Source organism: Antrostomus carolinensis, unplaced genomic scaffold, assembly GCF_000700745.2.
Source record: "Antrostomus carolinensis isolate BGI_N321 unplaced genomic scaffold, ASM70074v2 scaffold2043, whole genome shotgun sequence".
In the NCBI taxonomy this organism is placed as follows: Eukaryota; Metazoa; Chordata; class Aves; order Caprimulgiformes; family Caprimulgidae; genus Antrostomus; species Antrostomus carolinensis.
Window position 1 is genome coordinate 168,566 of NW_010304451.1, and position 16,888 is coordinate 185,453.

Below are 16,888 nucleotides of genomic sequence, written 5' to 3' on the forward strand. Positions count from 1 at the left end.
CTTCCTCTACTCTAAGCTGTGCAGCTTGCCCAGCAAGCCCTCGGTGTGCACCACCTCTGCCCAAACCATGCAGACTTTCTTTGCCCTCTAGTACTTCTCTCCCATTGACCACACCCCCAGTCCATGCCCTGGTAGCTCATCACTCTATTCTTCCCATTTTCCTCTTTATAAGACACATATCCAGTACAAAGTACCTCCTGCCTCTCAGGGCTCCAAAATCCCCTCACACTCCTCCATCCCACTCTTGTCTCACACTGTATTTAATTTGCCTAAGTGAGTGACACTTCCCAGGCCAGACACCTTAGCTTCTCCATGGATTTTATAATTAGGTGCATGCAACAAGGTATAACATGAATTATTACAGCCTTGACTAGGAAAATGTAACATTAACTTTCCTAAAGCCTTGTTAAGGGTTAAATAACCCATTGTACAAGGTTTGAGCAAAAAGGACACTGAGGAGAGAAGGGAGAGAAGAAGGGAGAAAAAGTGGCTTTGCTCATCATGGCAGGGTCAGAGGCTGAAGCTGATGTTAAACAACCACTAACGGGGTTAGCATGCTGGAAAACCCTCGATGGGGGCTCCTGCTTGCTGGGGCTCTGTCAAACAAGACTGACCTTGGCTGGGTGGGCTGTTTGCTCCACAACCGCCAATTTAGGAGCTGAGATTAAGAGGGGATGATCATCACTGTACCTGATCCAGGGGTAAACCCAGCTCTGGTAAACTGAACAAAAATGGGAGAGGCAGTAGGATGAGGCAAAAATTATCTATTCTCATGTGCCATGGCCATGATAACCCTGGATACTCCTGAAGACACCATCCTGGAGGAATCAGCTAGGTGCAAGGCATGCTAGAACTGGGAAGAGCTCCTACCCATCCAGGCTTCCCTCTCTGTAGCTGCTTCATGCCTTGGCAGCAGTATTAATGAGAAAACAGTTTTGAAAGGGGAAACTCAGTTCAGAACATTCCTTTAGGAGGAATGCCAAGATCCTTCCTTGTTTATTTTACTTGTTGTGTAAATATTTTTATAATACTCATCAATACAGTCTGTAGAGCATATTTTTTAAAATAACCAGTATGGACACCAGTATCTTGCTCATGACTCTGGCCTTTTCTTCCCCATACACTGAAGTTAATGCACCACATTGCTGTTTTAGTTTATGTATTGTGCTGGTTACTTACTTGCAGGCTCTTAGTGAATCAATCTAAATGACTCAGAAAGTACCAAAACCACATAATAGACACCAGCACTGGAAATGGTCAGGAAATAGGAATTAAGGATGAATGCTCTGTTTACATGATCAAAACACATTAAGGCATGTGAAGGCCAAGAAATTCTTCACTGAACATGTCTGGTAAAAGCATTCAGTTTGCTTCTGTCAGATTCCCTCTTAGCAGTTCCAGATCCCTACTGCTGAGCAATTTTAAAGTTCAGTGAACAAATTTTTTCAATAGTTTGGTTTTCTCCCATTTTCTGTGTGAATTCTTCTCAAATTCAAGCTTACTTTTTGTCTCTAAATGTGAGCCACAATCTGCAGAGGCTCTAATATAAATGGTGCATTAACTTCACTTCCCCCCACCCCTCCTTAACTTCTTCAATGTACAGAACTCAGCTTGCATAGTTATGATCACAAAATATTAACATAATATACCTCTTCCTTAGCAACAGCTATAGTGTCAGGGGAATGCAGCCCATAATAACGCAGCTTGATCTAGAAGCACAATAAAATATAAATAATCTTGTTACACTTCAGTGGCACAAAGGATTCCACTGTGAAGGGCCTTCATGAATTTAGAAACCTCATCTTCTTTTTACTCTCCAACACAGATTACTTAGAAGAAGATTTATGGGCACACATTCCTTTTTATTCCAGAAAATGAAACATAATTGTTTACTCAGTAACAGTATTATTTTGTTGCATGTCTACTACTAAATTTGTGGGCATAATACAGACACGCACACACACAAGTCTGTGCAAAGCAGCGCTCATAATGAAATAAAGATGAAACCAGGGCTTTAAGAAAATCTAAAGGGGAGTCTGCCAGGATAGCATCCATAATTGTGGTCATTTTTTAATGAAGAAAGCACAAGCAATTTTCTCCAAAAATCAGCTGCAGTGAAACAAGGGATATACTTGCTACAAATTAACATGCTTAATCTAGAGCCCTCTATAAGACTCCCCATGTACCATATCTGCAAAAAGAACAGAATCCTCAACTGGGTAAGGGCAAAGTCTTCTCCTTGGCCCACGTCCAGCTGGTTCTTTCCATCCCTGAAAGCTCCTTGCCCAACAGCCCCATGCCTGTTGCACCCTCATGCATGCTGGCCCTCTAACTCTCATAATTACATTTAGCCAACCTCAGTATCTCTTCTCAAAGACAATCAAGATCTTTTAAATACCACTTCCTGCAAGTTCTCAAGGAGAATGAACTACATCGAGCCAATCTGAAGGCAATAACAAACCATTTGGAGCTAGAGGATAGCAGTCCTTGTCTTCTGAGCAAATACTGCAGTTATCAAGCCAAATTTACTTGGCTGAAAGACTTAAATCATGAGGCCTCTTATGAGGGAGCCAAGTTACAATCTTAGCAATGGGGCTCCATAATGTTTATCTATAAATCAGTATTTAGTATACATTTATTCAGGCTGGGATTTCCAAAAGCATCTTTCAAGAATGAGGGACTAAATTCACAAGCTTGAATTTCCCTCTGAATGGATAATATCACATCACTAGGATTCCTCTGTAATAAACAACACACAAAGGGAAGAATCAAAATTCAACAATCCCCTTTAAAGAAATCCAAGGGCCAAAGCAGACTCTAAACTCAAACATTTTAGAAAGTATCAAACTACTGACTCAGATGGAAATCTCTTTTTCTAAGAATTTCTGATTTAACCCAAGATGATTCCAAGAGCCAAGGACTGTAAAAAACCTGCTTACCTACAGAAAATCCCACTGCACAGCTGAAGAACCATCAAATGAACACAAAACTCTTCAACTCAGTGCTGGCAACAGCAGTACATTTCAGATTTCCTTGTATGGGAAAATGGCTGCCTGCCTTTCTAGAGAGACATGGCTTGAGTCTGATCAACGAGAGCACACTAAACTTGCTCATGGACTAGTAAGATACTTAACATTTTATTGGAAGACAGCCAGACTACACCACTGAATATCCCAGGTCTTTAGCAGTTGCTTTTCCTAACTTGCCTTAAAGCAGAACTTACCTTTTAAAAATTTATTTTGTAAGGGTGATCTGCTTTCTTTAAACACATCGTGCACACAGTGAAAAGTAACAAATGCATAAAATTAAAAGAAGGAAAAGAAAAGAAAAAAGAAAATACTTTCCAGGAGAAGGTGCTGTAGATGTAATGTGATATGCCACCACTGCAAATATTTTAGCAAACATGCCACTCAGAAATTCAAGTCACAAGTCTAGGAAATTTTAATATTTTGTTAGGTAAACATACCATTCATTATCTATTCTTAAAATCATTTTGTACTGGCAATGGGAAACTCTGATCAGACACTAAGAAGTCATCTACTATTATAAATGGTGTTAACTGGATAATGCTTCATCCAGATTTATACCTGAGGAAGAATAAAACAAAGAGTAACCCTGTAGCTGCAAAAGAATAAAACACATTTTCTCATTAAGTAGCAATATACCAGTAGCACTGTATCAGAGGTGGCTTCCTAGCTGTATTACAAACAACCCTTCTTCCCAGATTTAGAGTATTGCATTGCTCTCCATCAGGGTTTTAACCCTGCAAAAGGCCATATATTAAAAAAATAATAATAATAATAATAAAAATGTGTAAAAGGCATTTCACAAAGGGATCCATGCCAACCTGGTCCTTTGAATTTGAACCTGCTTCATTTGTGAATATCCATGGGCCCTGCACAGAACAAATGGGATCCTATGTGCCGCTCTACCACACACATATGTTTCCAAAGGACTCCTCTAGAAAAACATCGTTGTCCTATCCTCCATCCTTTCAGGTGATGATGACACACTTCACATATGTCGTGGAGCACTTCTATAAATAGGCACCATATGACGTAACATGAAAGAAGACGGAACATCCAGCAAAGGATGCAAGCAGCGTGGCTGCAGATAAAGACTTCCCAGCGGCTAAGTTCTTCGACTGTGGCAGAGTGCTCCCTTAGGAAGTGTTACCTCACATCGTGTGCCTTTTCAATGTCTCTGGACAGGGAGAATAAAGGTCAGTTGTGCCTCTCAATCAAAGTGCTGCAGACCAATCCTTTTCTTGTTTAAATAGGCATATGGCTTAGGAAATCAGTGGACCTGAAATTTGATCTCTTATATGATTTATTTGCCATCTTCTCCCATTACACAAATATAAATATAACATTTTTCTGCAGCCCTGAAATGATTCAGAATTAATACCAGATGACAAAATGGACCATGTACCAGGAGGGGAAAAGTTACAGTAAAAGCTCCTTCCCATTAATGGGGCCATTCATTCACATGGCCACTATTCCACAGGGGAGCCGGACATAAATTATGTATTTGACATCTAGTTATAGACGATTATATCTGACATAATGAAGTTATAATGGAAGGAGTTTGCACATTGTTTGGTTATTAAGTGCCCATTTCTTGTCCCTGCACCAGGTGCAATGGTGATAGGCCATACAAATCATCCAGAAGAAATGCCAAAATGGGCTCCCTTACTGATAAAGCACCACACATGTTTATTAATTTAACAGCTTGTCTTATGTCTCCCCCATCTGCTCATTTAAAACTGTTATTTGCCCTATAAATATTTCAGAAAGAGAAGTGTAGCCAAAAATTAGTCTGGCAGAGAAGAGGGGGGGAGGGGTGGGGAAATAAGTTTGAGTAGGGTCTCATGCTGTATGCAGCACTGCGCTTTTTTTTCCACGTTGAATTGGTTCAATAGCTTTTTCTCAAGCTGGTAATAGGACATTCACTTTAGATTAGTGATGCTTGAGGGTGCACTGCCACAGCTGACTCTGCTTTCCAGCTGTTGCCACTGTCTGCTGGGTGAAAACTTCCACTGCTGATGGCAAGCGGCACAATTCAGCACAGCGGAAAATGAAACCCACTGTCAAAAGAATCTCCTGAGTGGACGTCTATGTCCATTTTGAGCTTATCAGGTTGTACGGTAGCTTCAAACAGCCCACAAAGAATAACATTTCAAAGCATCTTTACATTACAGTTCATGCTGATCTCCATAGCAAAATTCCTTTACAAGGCAGCAGGTAGCTGGTAAAAAAAGCTAGTTAAAAAGAGCATTTTGTTTTTATTTCAGATGACTAGGAATAATGGAAAAGGTGTTAAGCATCACTCAGACTGTTCCCCCCCACCTCAAAATCCTTAAATATTTTCAAGTGTAAATACTTCTAACAGTTCCCACCAGCATACAGGATTTAGCACTCCTCCTTGAGACTTTGTTAGCTCTGGCTTTCTGCTAGAGCAAACGCTGTTATCTTATAAATAAACAGCAATGCCCTGAGGTGCCCCTCTGCAATGAAAACACAAATTCCAAAGAAATAAGAGCAACAGTTCAACACCATAGAAAAAAAGAAAATGGCGAATGATCTACAATTAACTCTTTCTGACTATTTCTGACAGGATGTAAAGTGGCACCTTACTGATGATAACAAGCAAACAGGAGGCCAGCAGGCTGGCTGCAAGATTTCCAGGAGTTCTGGCTACTTTGGTTATGATACTAGTTATTACCACTGATGATACCTAATGAGGAATTAATAAACATGGAGTATGTGCCACGTTTAAAGCAGCTGCCTGCTTCAGGGAAATCGGTGTAGTCCAGGAAGGTGGAGGTTTTGGTACATATCTGAGCCACAACGATGGGTTTTCAGAAAGCTCTGGATAAGACTGAGAAAAGCATCACAATTTTTTAACAGAGCTCACCTCTCTACCACCCTCACAATCCAAATGAGCTGCATACCTGGCAACACATTCCTGCGTCTGCATCTACCATACTGCCCAAAGCCCACCCTGTTGCTATACTGAGCTGTTTGAAGACTCAGCTCCAGCCTGGAGGCCGAGGGCTTTAAATAATCCTGCCCATCATGACAAAAGCAGAGTTCAAGTGAAAAATAAAGAACTAACAAAGCAACCCAACAAACAAATCTATACAGACCTCTTCAAAACAAGGCAGCTGAAAATTCACAGTACATGTGAAGCTTGTAGTCATTGCAAAATCTTTCCATTGACTGCAGGTATGGTGAACAGTCATCTCCCATCCAACTGGTACAATACCAGTTACCTGCATGCTTCATATACTCTGCTGGCCTGAAAAGCCACGTAGGATGAGAAAATGTTGCATGTGTGTTGCTGGTTTGCTGCAATGAGCACTCATAGCACATGTTGGAGGGAGTGAGATCTTCTGGTGGGCTCAGTGCAGTCGCAAATAGGAAGGCCTGAGAGCAGTCATACTTGGAAAAAAGACTGAGCAAAAGCAAGGAAGAAAACCCTGTACACAACCGAGGATGAGCAGGACACTATACAGCATCCCAGCATTGCACAGAGAAAAAGGGAGTAAAAGTCCCAAGGACGGAGGACCCCAACCAGCATCCAGTGTGTGGCCCACTCTTGGCTCAAAGGCACCAAATTAGCCTCTCCCCTGCTCTCCCACCTGAAGAATGGAAGAAAATAGTATTGCCTTAAGAAGCTGGAAACATATAGTTGTAACTAACTCTAAAGGGACGGAGCAGGATGAATAAAAGCAGAGACTTCAGAGAGAAGCAGAGGGACATTGTAAAGGACTCCTGAGCTGAGGGAATGGCTTTCCCAGGGAAACTCAATCAGAAAATGAAAAAGCCTGGAAACAGAAGGTGTCTGGCCACCATCATCTCAGCGCAGAGACTCCTGAACAGCATCTCTCTCATAATGCTGGACCTGGGTAGGGAGAAGTAGGAGAACTGGTGTTTCAGAGCCTGGCAAGCACGGGATGCCTGACCCCATGCGTCAGCTTGAATTAAGGCAAGGAGTGCCACTGGGCCTTGCTGCCTAGTGCTCCCCTTTCTCTGGACCTGGGGAGAAGGACCAGGGCTGCGCAGTGAACCCAGCTGTCAGATCCTCCCACATCATCTGCAAAGCCATCGACCCTCTCTGGGACCTTTGGGAAAGAAAAAAAACCCAACAACAACAACAAAAGACACAGAATGTGTGCATCCAAAAACCTGCTCTATTTTTGGTTGTAAGATTTTGCAGTGCTTCTGACATTCAGGAACTGTTTTCCCTCAGACATTGCAAGCACAAAGGGGGGGGGAGGGGGGGAAATGGCAGAACGGATCCAGCTTTTGAAGGAAGAAAGCACAAGGGAACACGCCACTGAGCTGCAGAAGAAAGGAGGAAAAATTAGCAAAACCTCTGTCTGTCTCCCTGACATGCTGCCCAAGGGGTAGGGACAGATTCTGTGTCTACAGAGGCTGAACTTCACAACTGAGGTTTACAGGAAAAAAAAACCCACAGTGCCTTAACTGTGGCCAAAACAACCTCCCTGGCTAGAGAAATCTGCACAGAAGGGCAAGAACCTCCCATCCCTCCTTTATTTGTTATTTATTTCGAGAACTAGGGACCAATATATGGTTTCACTTACCAATTCATGTTTTGGAAACATACTGACTTCAAGCATATCAATCTCCAAGATAACTACTCCCTGAGTTTCAACTTGGAAGGAAACCTTTGCAAAACACTAGCTCAACAGGAGAGGAGAGCTCCTCAGACTGCCTAGCTTTAAACGTCAGGTGTATAATTCATGTTTAATATGATTCCACATATATGCTAAAATCTGCTTCCATAAACCTTTATAAATAGTTTTAGTGTGTGGATTTGGTGAGTTTAATTCATTTATTTGCTGTGTTTTAGTACCTGTTAGAATTTTAGTCCAAATGCTAAATTTAATTTATTGCTTTTTATGATAATTCCATAAAATCCTTTTCTAAGCCAGAAATCAGCATCACTCTAATCTGTGAGACTCCTTGCTACTGTCAGTGACCAGTGGTCTGTTTTTAAACACAGGTTTAATCTTCAGTCTATGAGACTACAACCCGAGGTCTCAGCTACACCTGGAATTATTCTGCGTATGGATGATGTAAACAGTTGCATAAAAATAATGTAATCACATCTGGATCGTTAGACTGAGAGGTGTAAAAATAATGGTTAACAGTGCTTCGTATACAGAACTGATTTTGAAACACTCTCAAATTAAAAAGGGGGTGGGGAATAAGAAGCGTCTTGATAAAAAATGCTGATTCAGGGCCTCTTTTCTATTAAGTGGTTTACAGTGTCATTACTGCGTTACTGCACAGAGCAGTGGCTCAGAGTAATTACCCTGTAATGCACGATGACACTAATGTACTGGTAAACTACTGGAGTTCATCCTCTATTCACTACTAGCATCAGGACTCTGAAAGGCAGGTAAAAATGCCCTGCATGCATAAACAATGTGTGTAAATGTCATCAGTGATAAAATTTTTAAAAAGCAGTAGAAAGAGGCAGTTACAAAATAAATCTGCCAGCTGAGAATTGCAACAGCATAGACCCACAGGAGCACTAAAGCTGTATCGTTTTTTAATAATATGGGAATAAAAGATGCTTTTATATCGCTACCCTGTCTCTTTTTCCATTTATTACAATTAAAATTGTATGGTGGCTTCTTCTTTTTGCCACTCTAAGTGCAACAGTGACCCGCACTTGGTGTTCAGTGCAGTGCGAGGGGGAACATGGAAGGGAAATGAAGAACACCAAAGCAACAGCCAAAAACATTAGTGGTTTAATGATAACTGTCATAATGTTGCTCTTTTTTTAGAGTTCCAGCTATTGGAAATGTGGAGAAACAACAAGAGCTTCAGGACAGAGATATTTTTGCCTCCTTTGTTTAAAACAGCTCTTGTGGTTATAGGATGAAGCTTGGAACATGACCTTAGGACACAGGTGTCAGAAAACGCAGTCAAACAAAAAAACTTCATAATCCTCACACACTTAGAAAAAAACCAAAACATTATTATTACAACACTTTAATGGATTTTGGGTACTGAGGTTGGAAATGAGGCAGCAGACGCCTGAGTTACATGTCCCACATCCCAGGGCCAGAGGAAAGGCTTGCCTCTTCCCCCAGGAGACAGTATCAATTACTGTGTTTTTAACACCTTCTAGTGACCAGCTAATAGACTGATGCCTTCAGATCTGGCTGCCTCCCTGGCCCTCTCCTATTTAGTTACACAAGGGGATTTGAGCCCTTTTACCAGCACGTAGCAGCAGTAATAGCAGTCCTTCCACCCTGAGCAGCCCTTTCTTTAAGATCTCTCAAATGGGGGGGTGGAGGCCCTGGTGGAAGCAGTTAATGTAGCAGTTTATGTTGGATAAACCCCATCTTACCTTCTCTGCAAGCGCTGCAACTGTTCTGCCTGACACACTTTGCCCTGCTCCTGGTGGCAGTGCCATTCATCTTGCACAGATAGCTATGCCCTCACAAAAGGCAGATCACTGCAGATTTTTGTTACTCTCTAGCTCTTTTATCTTGGAGAAAAGAAGGTACAGCTTCTTTGGCTGCTGCTGTTCCACTGTCCTTGAGTCTTCCATAAGCTGCTCCAGACCTCACAGTAAGGATTTACATTGCCCTGTTCTCAGTAAGCTCTGAATCACCACATCCAACATCAGAGACAGACTTGAGCAAGAAGGTCCTGGAAGTCATAACTGTCTCTGCCTTATTGGAGTGCACTGCTAAAAAAGTAAGGTAGTAAATTTTACCACAGAACTGGAGGTTTTCAAATAGCTTAGATAAAGATGACAAGCTCAAACACATGTCAAATCTCAGGACAGTTCAAAGCTGAATGGAGGTTGTGGACCACCAGGAGATTGTACTTGACCAGCCTGACTCACAAGACCAGATTTGGAGAGACTGTGAATCCAGCATCCTCACACCCAACCTCCACCACCCAGCACATGATTCCACCTTGCAGAGATGCCACCAAGGAATAACAGTGCTGAGGCTGCTTCTGTGCAGCAAGAGTCAATTCCTTAGTTTTTGTTACTGCATCAGCTAAAAAACCACACATTCACACTTACAAAGGGGGAAAAAAAACCAACAAACAAAACAGCAAATGGTTACTCAATCAAGTTACAGATCTAGCCACATGGATGCTGGTGGAAAAGCTCACTCAAAACTAAGGCAGCCTTTCTCACCAAGAGCATTAACAGTATGCTTTCATTTAGCCCACAAAGTCCTTGGGCCATTTGGAAGAACAGAGTTTGCTGTGCTGCAAACATGTGCTGCAATTCTTTGACACAAAGGTTTTTCTGTCTCCCAGAATATTAGAGATAGATAACAAAATGAGATTTAGAAGACAGCTTTCTTCATAGTACATAATGACAGTGTGCCTGCCTGGATTAATCTTGCATTAACACGTTGCATTTTTCATCCATGAGCACTGAGAGAAACACATGTGCACACAAACACATACTCGCAGCCCTACAGCGTTAGGGCAGAATGGTGACAATCATTATAAAGGTCAATCCCGTACCCTTTCTGCCACTGTAGCACCCTTTGGAGAGCAGGAGGAAGGGAAAAAAACCCAAACCTAAGTTATAGTACAGCTCCCTGCTAACACCACTTTCGCTGTGCCCTTCCACTCCTTCTCTTCTTCCACAACATTCCCCATGTTTGATGTTCATACACATTTCTGTAACTGACCAAGAAATCCCTCCATATACCTGTTTGATTTTAGCTTTGCTATTGTCCATTCCAAGAAGGACAAGCTGGTCATTTTGATATCCTCTCTGAATATTGACAACCTAATTAAAAGGAGCAGAGGGAAGTGTAAGAAGTCTACACCAGTATGGATGGCTGCTCTGGGGCCAAGTCCCTTTCCCCAGGCCACAGAGGCAAACAGGGAGGGCTCATCACAACACAGCCAGGGGACACTCCTAAAATGTGGCCGAGAAATCAAGGGCTCACATTCATATTGCTTTATTTGCGCTATTCAAGAGAGGTCCCTATCTTAGCAGGGCTATTCTGGACTCACTGCATATACATTGGCTACTAGCATTGCTCCTGAGGGCAATCAGCTCACCTAAAATTTGAGTCAGCCTCTAGAGTGAACACGTCTCCTCACCGACTCTAGAAAAAACCTCAAGCAACAGCAATATGGATCGAATCCAGGCCTGAACCACCGCACGACCACTTCTGTACCTTTACTCATGTGAGGGGCAGCTGAAATCTGCCTTTTTGCATCCTGCCCCCTGTGCCTGTGCACTGCCATTAGGAAGGGAAGGAGGAAGGCAGAGGGCAAGACCTTAGGTAAACCTGTCCCTGCAGAAGTAAACTAGTAGGGAACAGCAAAATAGCTTGTGAACAAGATGGTAAGTTCAAAGCTATGTAATGGAGCACATGGGACATGGTCATCTCTCATACAACTTTCTTGCAGGAATTAATCTGCTCCTGAGAGTGTCCTTGGATGGAGGGTGGTAATTTTATCACGGAGGCTCTATGAACGAATGGATGATATGCACTCACACCTATGGCTGCTTCACAATACACGTGCATGGAGACTGTGTCACTGACTCACCCTTGGACAGCGGTCTCTCCAGATCCGAATCGAGGTGGATTGGTGGGGCAATGTAGGAAACCTGCCCATGGTGAGCCTGTCCTGTAGACAAATAAGTGTTTTAGTTCCACTGTTTCCTACAGAGATCTATCAGGGTTATAATTAAACATACAGCATTTTTATGGCACTGGATTCACAACAACTTTGCAAGTATTTTGTTCTATTGTGCATTTTTCACAACGAACTTCAATTTTGTGGAGACACCTGATGAAAAGTTGAAAATGCTCTCATTTCTTTTGCTTTTTTCCATACAGATATGGGTACTATGCTGAACTTCAGTTATACCTAAAGACACCAAACCTAAAGTAGTTTTACCACTACCATGGACATTTTGCATGGTGTTCTCTTAAAAAACCATATGCCATAGAAGACAACCGATTTCACACAAGCCAAATCAATCTGTTAATCTCACTCTAAGAGGGGAGCAAGCATTTCAGTGTCATAGTAATTTTTGAAGGAAGCATGGTATGAAGTACAACTGCATCTGTTTTTCCCACCTGCAGAAGACACAGATATCAGTTTGCGGAGCTCAGCATTGCTTTCACCTGGGTGGAAGTTTTTTGGTTCCCAATACCGCCATGCAGTTTCCCCATTGTTAAAGACTCAATTATTTTCCAGTAATTTGGAGGTAACTCTATCAAGAAACTTCTATTTATAATAAAAACATATTGTTATAATTCACCTATTTACTGTAACAATTTACAGGGTTGTTAATCTCTTTTTCTAAACATGGAAAGTTAATGACACATAGATTATGACAACAGTTAGAGTAACCTTCCCGTTTCAAGTAATATTTGTGCTGCAATAAAAGCAGTTGATTCCTCTTATGAGACACATTCCAAATAATTAATACAGCTCCCTGTTGACACTTGCTGTTGTTGCTCCAAGCAATTTCCAAGCTAGCGTCACAGGCAGCAGAGCAGCGGTACAGTCTTCAGGCTTCTTTGTAATGACATCCAGGAATATCACGAGTGCAGCATGCTGGTACACATAATATGTTGAAAACAACTCTTCAGGGGGATAAAATATTAATGGGAAAGGGGGAAAAAAAAATAAGTGTGTCTGAAGGGGCAGGATATATTTACCACTTTACACGGAGGCTGACTCAGATAATTTGCATTATTAGCCATTACAACAACTGGACATTACTCAGGTTTAAAATTTACCAACACATCATAAATTCTGGATTTGCTTTTAAGTACTTTAACATGGGAAATCTGCTTCAGGCAAACCCATAGCTAATAATGAGTTACCCCGCTTTCCCCTTCTCATTTACATGTTAAAAATCCATTTGATGTCATTAGTGAACACAAGTCATTATTTAACAGCTGCTTGGTTCTGCAGCAGAGACAGGCAGACGGTCTGCTCTCACTCCAAGCTGCTCAATGTGCAGATCGTTGCCCTTATAACCATAGGAAAGGCTCCACACTTGCTGCACCAAAGATACCACTGAAACGCAAAATAGCTGAGGTTGGCAGGGAGCTCTGGAAATCATGGGCAACTAGAGCCCATGGCAAGTGGTCAGTCTGATTTTTTTGTATCTCCAAGGATGGAGACTCCACAACCTCTATGGCCAACCTGTACCAGTGCTTAGCCACCCTCACAGGGGAGAGAAAAAAAAAAAAAAAGGCAAATAAAAGCACGCAAGTTTTTTCTTACATTTAAATGTAATTTTTTTGTATTTCAATTTGTGCCCCTTGTCCTAACACTGGATGCTTCTAAGAAGAGCCTGGCTCCATCTTCTTTATTGTGCCTCATCAGATACTCATACAGATCAGTAAGATCCTCTGGAGAGTCTCAGATCTCCCAGCCTCTCCCTACATAGAGATCATAGAATCACAGAATGGTTAGGATTGGAAGGGACCTCAAAGATCATCTAGTTCCAACCCCCTGCCATGAGCAGGGACACTTTCCACTAGACCAGGTTGCTCAAAGCCTCATCCAACCTGGCCTTAAACACTTCCAGGGAGGGGGCATCCACAACTTCCTTGGGCAACCTGTTCCAGTGTCTGACCACCCTCACAGTGAAGAATTTCTTCCTAATATCTAATCTAAACCTGCCCTCTTTCAGTTTAAACCCATTTCCCCTTGTTTTGTCATTAACTGCCCTTATGAAAAGTCCTTCCCCAGCTTTCTTGTAGCCCCTTCAGGTACTGGAAGGCCGCTATAAGATCTCCCCAGAGCCTTCTCTTCTCCAGGCTGAACAGCCCCAACTCTCTCAGCCTGTCCTCATAGGAGAGGTGCTCCAGCCCTCAGAACATCCTCGTGGCCCTCCTCTGGACTTGTTCTAGCTGCTCTATGTCTCTCTTGTGTTGGGGGATGCTTCAATCTCCCATTGTGTCCCCTTGCTAGACTGGCTCCAGTATCTGTCTCTCTTGTACTGGGTAGTCCAGCACTGAACCCAACACCGAGATAGACCTCACTAGTGCTGAGCAGAGGGGTGGGATCACCTCCCTCGACCTGCTGGCAATGCTCTGCCTAATGCAGCCCAGGAGGCTGGTGGTCTTTTTTGCCCTTTGGGTACTCCGCTAGCACATAGTTTTGTTTTGTTTGGGTTTTTTTTTTGGGGGGGGGGTTGTTGTCGTTTTTGCTTGTTTGTTTTGTTTTTTTTTTTCCTTTTTTTTAACCCCTCTTATTTTTTATCACTTTGTCTTCTTGGGACAAAGTGATCTCAAATACAAAAAAAGAATTACTTTTTCAGGCTTAAAGGGCTAGGCTGGCACAGAGAAGATACACACAGGGTATGTAAAAGGCTACAAAACATCCACAAGTTTGTTTAGACATTCATTACAATTCAGTAATAACTATGGAAGTTTATGAATGTTTTATAAAAGCTTTTACCTAATATGGAGGAAGCAGTAGCATCAAATGCTCTCGTGATAAATGAAACTAGTTAGAGAAAGCTTTTATCTACTTGCTGTGGATGCAAAACATACTACTTCCAAAAAAATATAAAACTTGACTTCTGTTTGACTATACACTTCTTGCAATGCTAATAAATCAAATTCGGGGTTTTCATATTCTTTCTATAAAAAAACAATGCAAACAATTGTTGTGCTTCATTTTCTGGGCATGAATTCCAGCTTAGTTGCCCTTAAGGCTCATCACGGTCTTCCCATACGAGGAACAAAGGCTCTGCACTGCTATCTGTGGCCTGAATTATACCTTCAGGATCAAGATACCTTGTAAACCTTCTTGTTAATAAACGGAACCACATTTTTTCTTTGGTTTTACTATTATTTGCAACAGTGACATCTGAGAGGGCTGAGGGAAGGGAGGCCAGGGGGGTACTTGAAGCAAGCCCTAGCAATGGGACTGGTACAGAAGCACACGGAGAAAACTCCAAGTCAGGAGGCCAAACTAGAGGAGTGGAGTAACGGTCCTCCTGGCTTTAACGGCATTACAAGTTTTGTTACTGACTCCATTAAAAAACCCACAATTTTATCTGATGGACCTGTGCAAGACACTGAGGCTGATATCACTGGCACAGCTTAAGTCAGTTGCAAAGACTGACAGGACAAGTTTTGCCAAGTGACACCACCTCCCAGTCCCTTTTGTGTGAATTTTGCAGTTTCAGATGCTTACTTCAAGCCCCAGCTCTAGGAATGAGTGACTCCAATCTCTCCCTCTCCAGTTCCAGCTACTGCAGAAAACCACTTGAAAAGGGGAGTGTGAAAGCTGTAAGAAGAAAAGAAATAGCAGAAACACTCAACACTTCCCTCTCCAAATCACTCAGTCTTTCAGCTGTTTTTTCTGCATGTTGGGTCCGAGCTGACAAAAGTGCAGCACCAGAAGGTGAGACATGGCCTCCCTTGCTTGTGTGACCACCTCTCCAGCTGTCAGGCTTTCATTTTTACCTGAACACCTATTAACCCACGAGCCTATCTGATCAACTGCTCTTTGAACTGAAAAACTGTCTGCATGCTAACCAATATTGGCCTGCTACCTGTGCCTACAGGAGAGGAAATAGCTAGTGTCAGGTCCTCCCCAAATTTTGCAGGACTCTCCAAAATAACTGCACCTCTCTAAGTAAGTGGTTCATTTTTTAGTTATTAAAAAAAAAAAAAAAAAAAAAAAAGAAAAAATAGTTAAAGAAAAAGAAAAAAAACCAAACAGCTTCTGACAAAATACCAAAGGTCAAGATGCCTCTGTTGCTGATGGAATGTTGGGTATGCCTCCTATCATAACAGCTTGCATGGCCTTCTCCAAATCCCACCCTGACTATAACCATCTGGTGTTTCTGCAGCCGGCTCCCAGGTAAAAAAGTAAACAGCAATCAAATGTAATCATCAGAGCAACATGTGATGAAGTTGCCAATTTTGTATCTAATCGTTAAGGTTGGGCTCTGTTTCCCTTATTCCTTCTGCTGGCGAGGTCCAGCCATCGACACAGACGATGGTCATGGCTTCCTGTCAATGGCAGGAGTGGGGCAGGGGGAGCATTGGGCAAAAAGGGCTAACACTGAAAACAGTCATGGGTCAGTCCTCCTCTGTTTTTTGTATCGTAACATGAGGATTCAGGTCTGGCCATCACTGTGTAAATGTGAAAACCACCCCAGGTGAAACAGGGCAAACAGTAAATGTGACATAGGTAGCCACAAACTCCTCGTCTTCTGCCACACTGCCTCTCTCAATGAGGACAGACATACGGCATCCATGGTACCCAGGCCATATGCACGTGTTGTGGCAATGGGAAAAGAACTGTGTTTGGTAGCAAAAATATAGGTATGACCTTGAAAGCCTATCTGGTTACACAGCCTTCCTTGGATAGAGGAAACGGAGGAGATGCTTGCGGATTAGAAAAAGTGCCTGGATGGCCGTTATTTTCAGGGCTGACACATGAGAGATGCAACACATTTTAAGAAGCTAGAAACTCAGAAGAACAAAGATAATGTTTTGTGAAGACTGAAGGAAACATAATAGCTTGGCCTAAGGGATATTTTTTACTTTTTTTTTTTTTTTTAAGGGATCTGGATGCTCTCAGACAGAAAATAAACATCCACACATCTTCAAAAATCTGCCCCTAAGTGATTTAGTCATCTACAGACGCCACTATATAAAACTACAAAAAAACCCCCAAAAAACCCAAAAAAAACCCAACAAAAAAAATCGGTGAATGCATGGATTAACCAAGGAAAGTAGCAACAAAGCAGTCTCGTCTATTTATCTATTAAAAACACTTTCCCCCAATCCTTTTTGGAAACATACCCACTGTTTGTAGCATCTAAGAGGGCAGACATCCCTCCTGATACTATGCTCTTCAACATCTTT

The 16,888-nt window shown here is 42.2% G+C and overlaps 1 protein-coding gene across 1 annotated transcript in view; it reads right to left on the reverse strand.

The window, feature by feature from the left end:
- The window catches only part of ADGRL3 (adhesion G protein-coupled receptor L3), a 137,874-nt gene extending 125,663 nt beyond the window's left edge, over positions 1-12,211 (reverse strand). Inside the window, exons 1-2 of the mRNA XM_029084136.1 lie at positions 12,193-12,211; positions 11,580-11,660 (exon numbers count right to left, since the gene is read on the reverse strand). Coding sequence (XP_028939969.1) covers positions 11,580-11,660; positions 12,193-12,211 — 100 coding nt within the window. The remainder of the gene's footprint in view (positions 1-11,579; positions 11,661-12,192) is intronic.
- Positions 12,212-16,888: the final 4,677 nt, after the last annotated feature.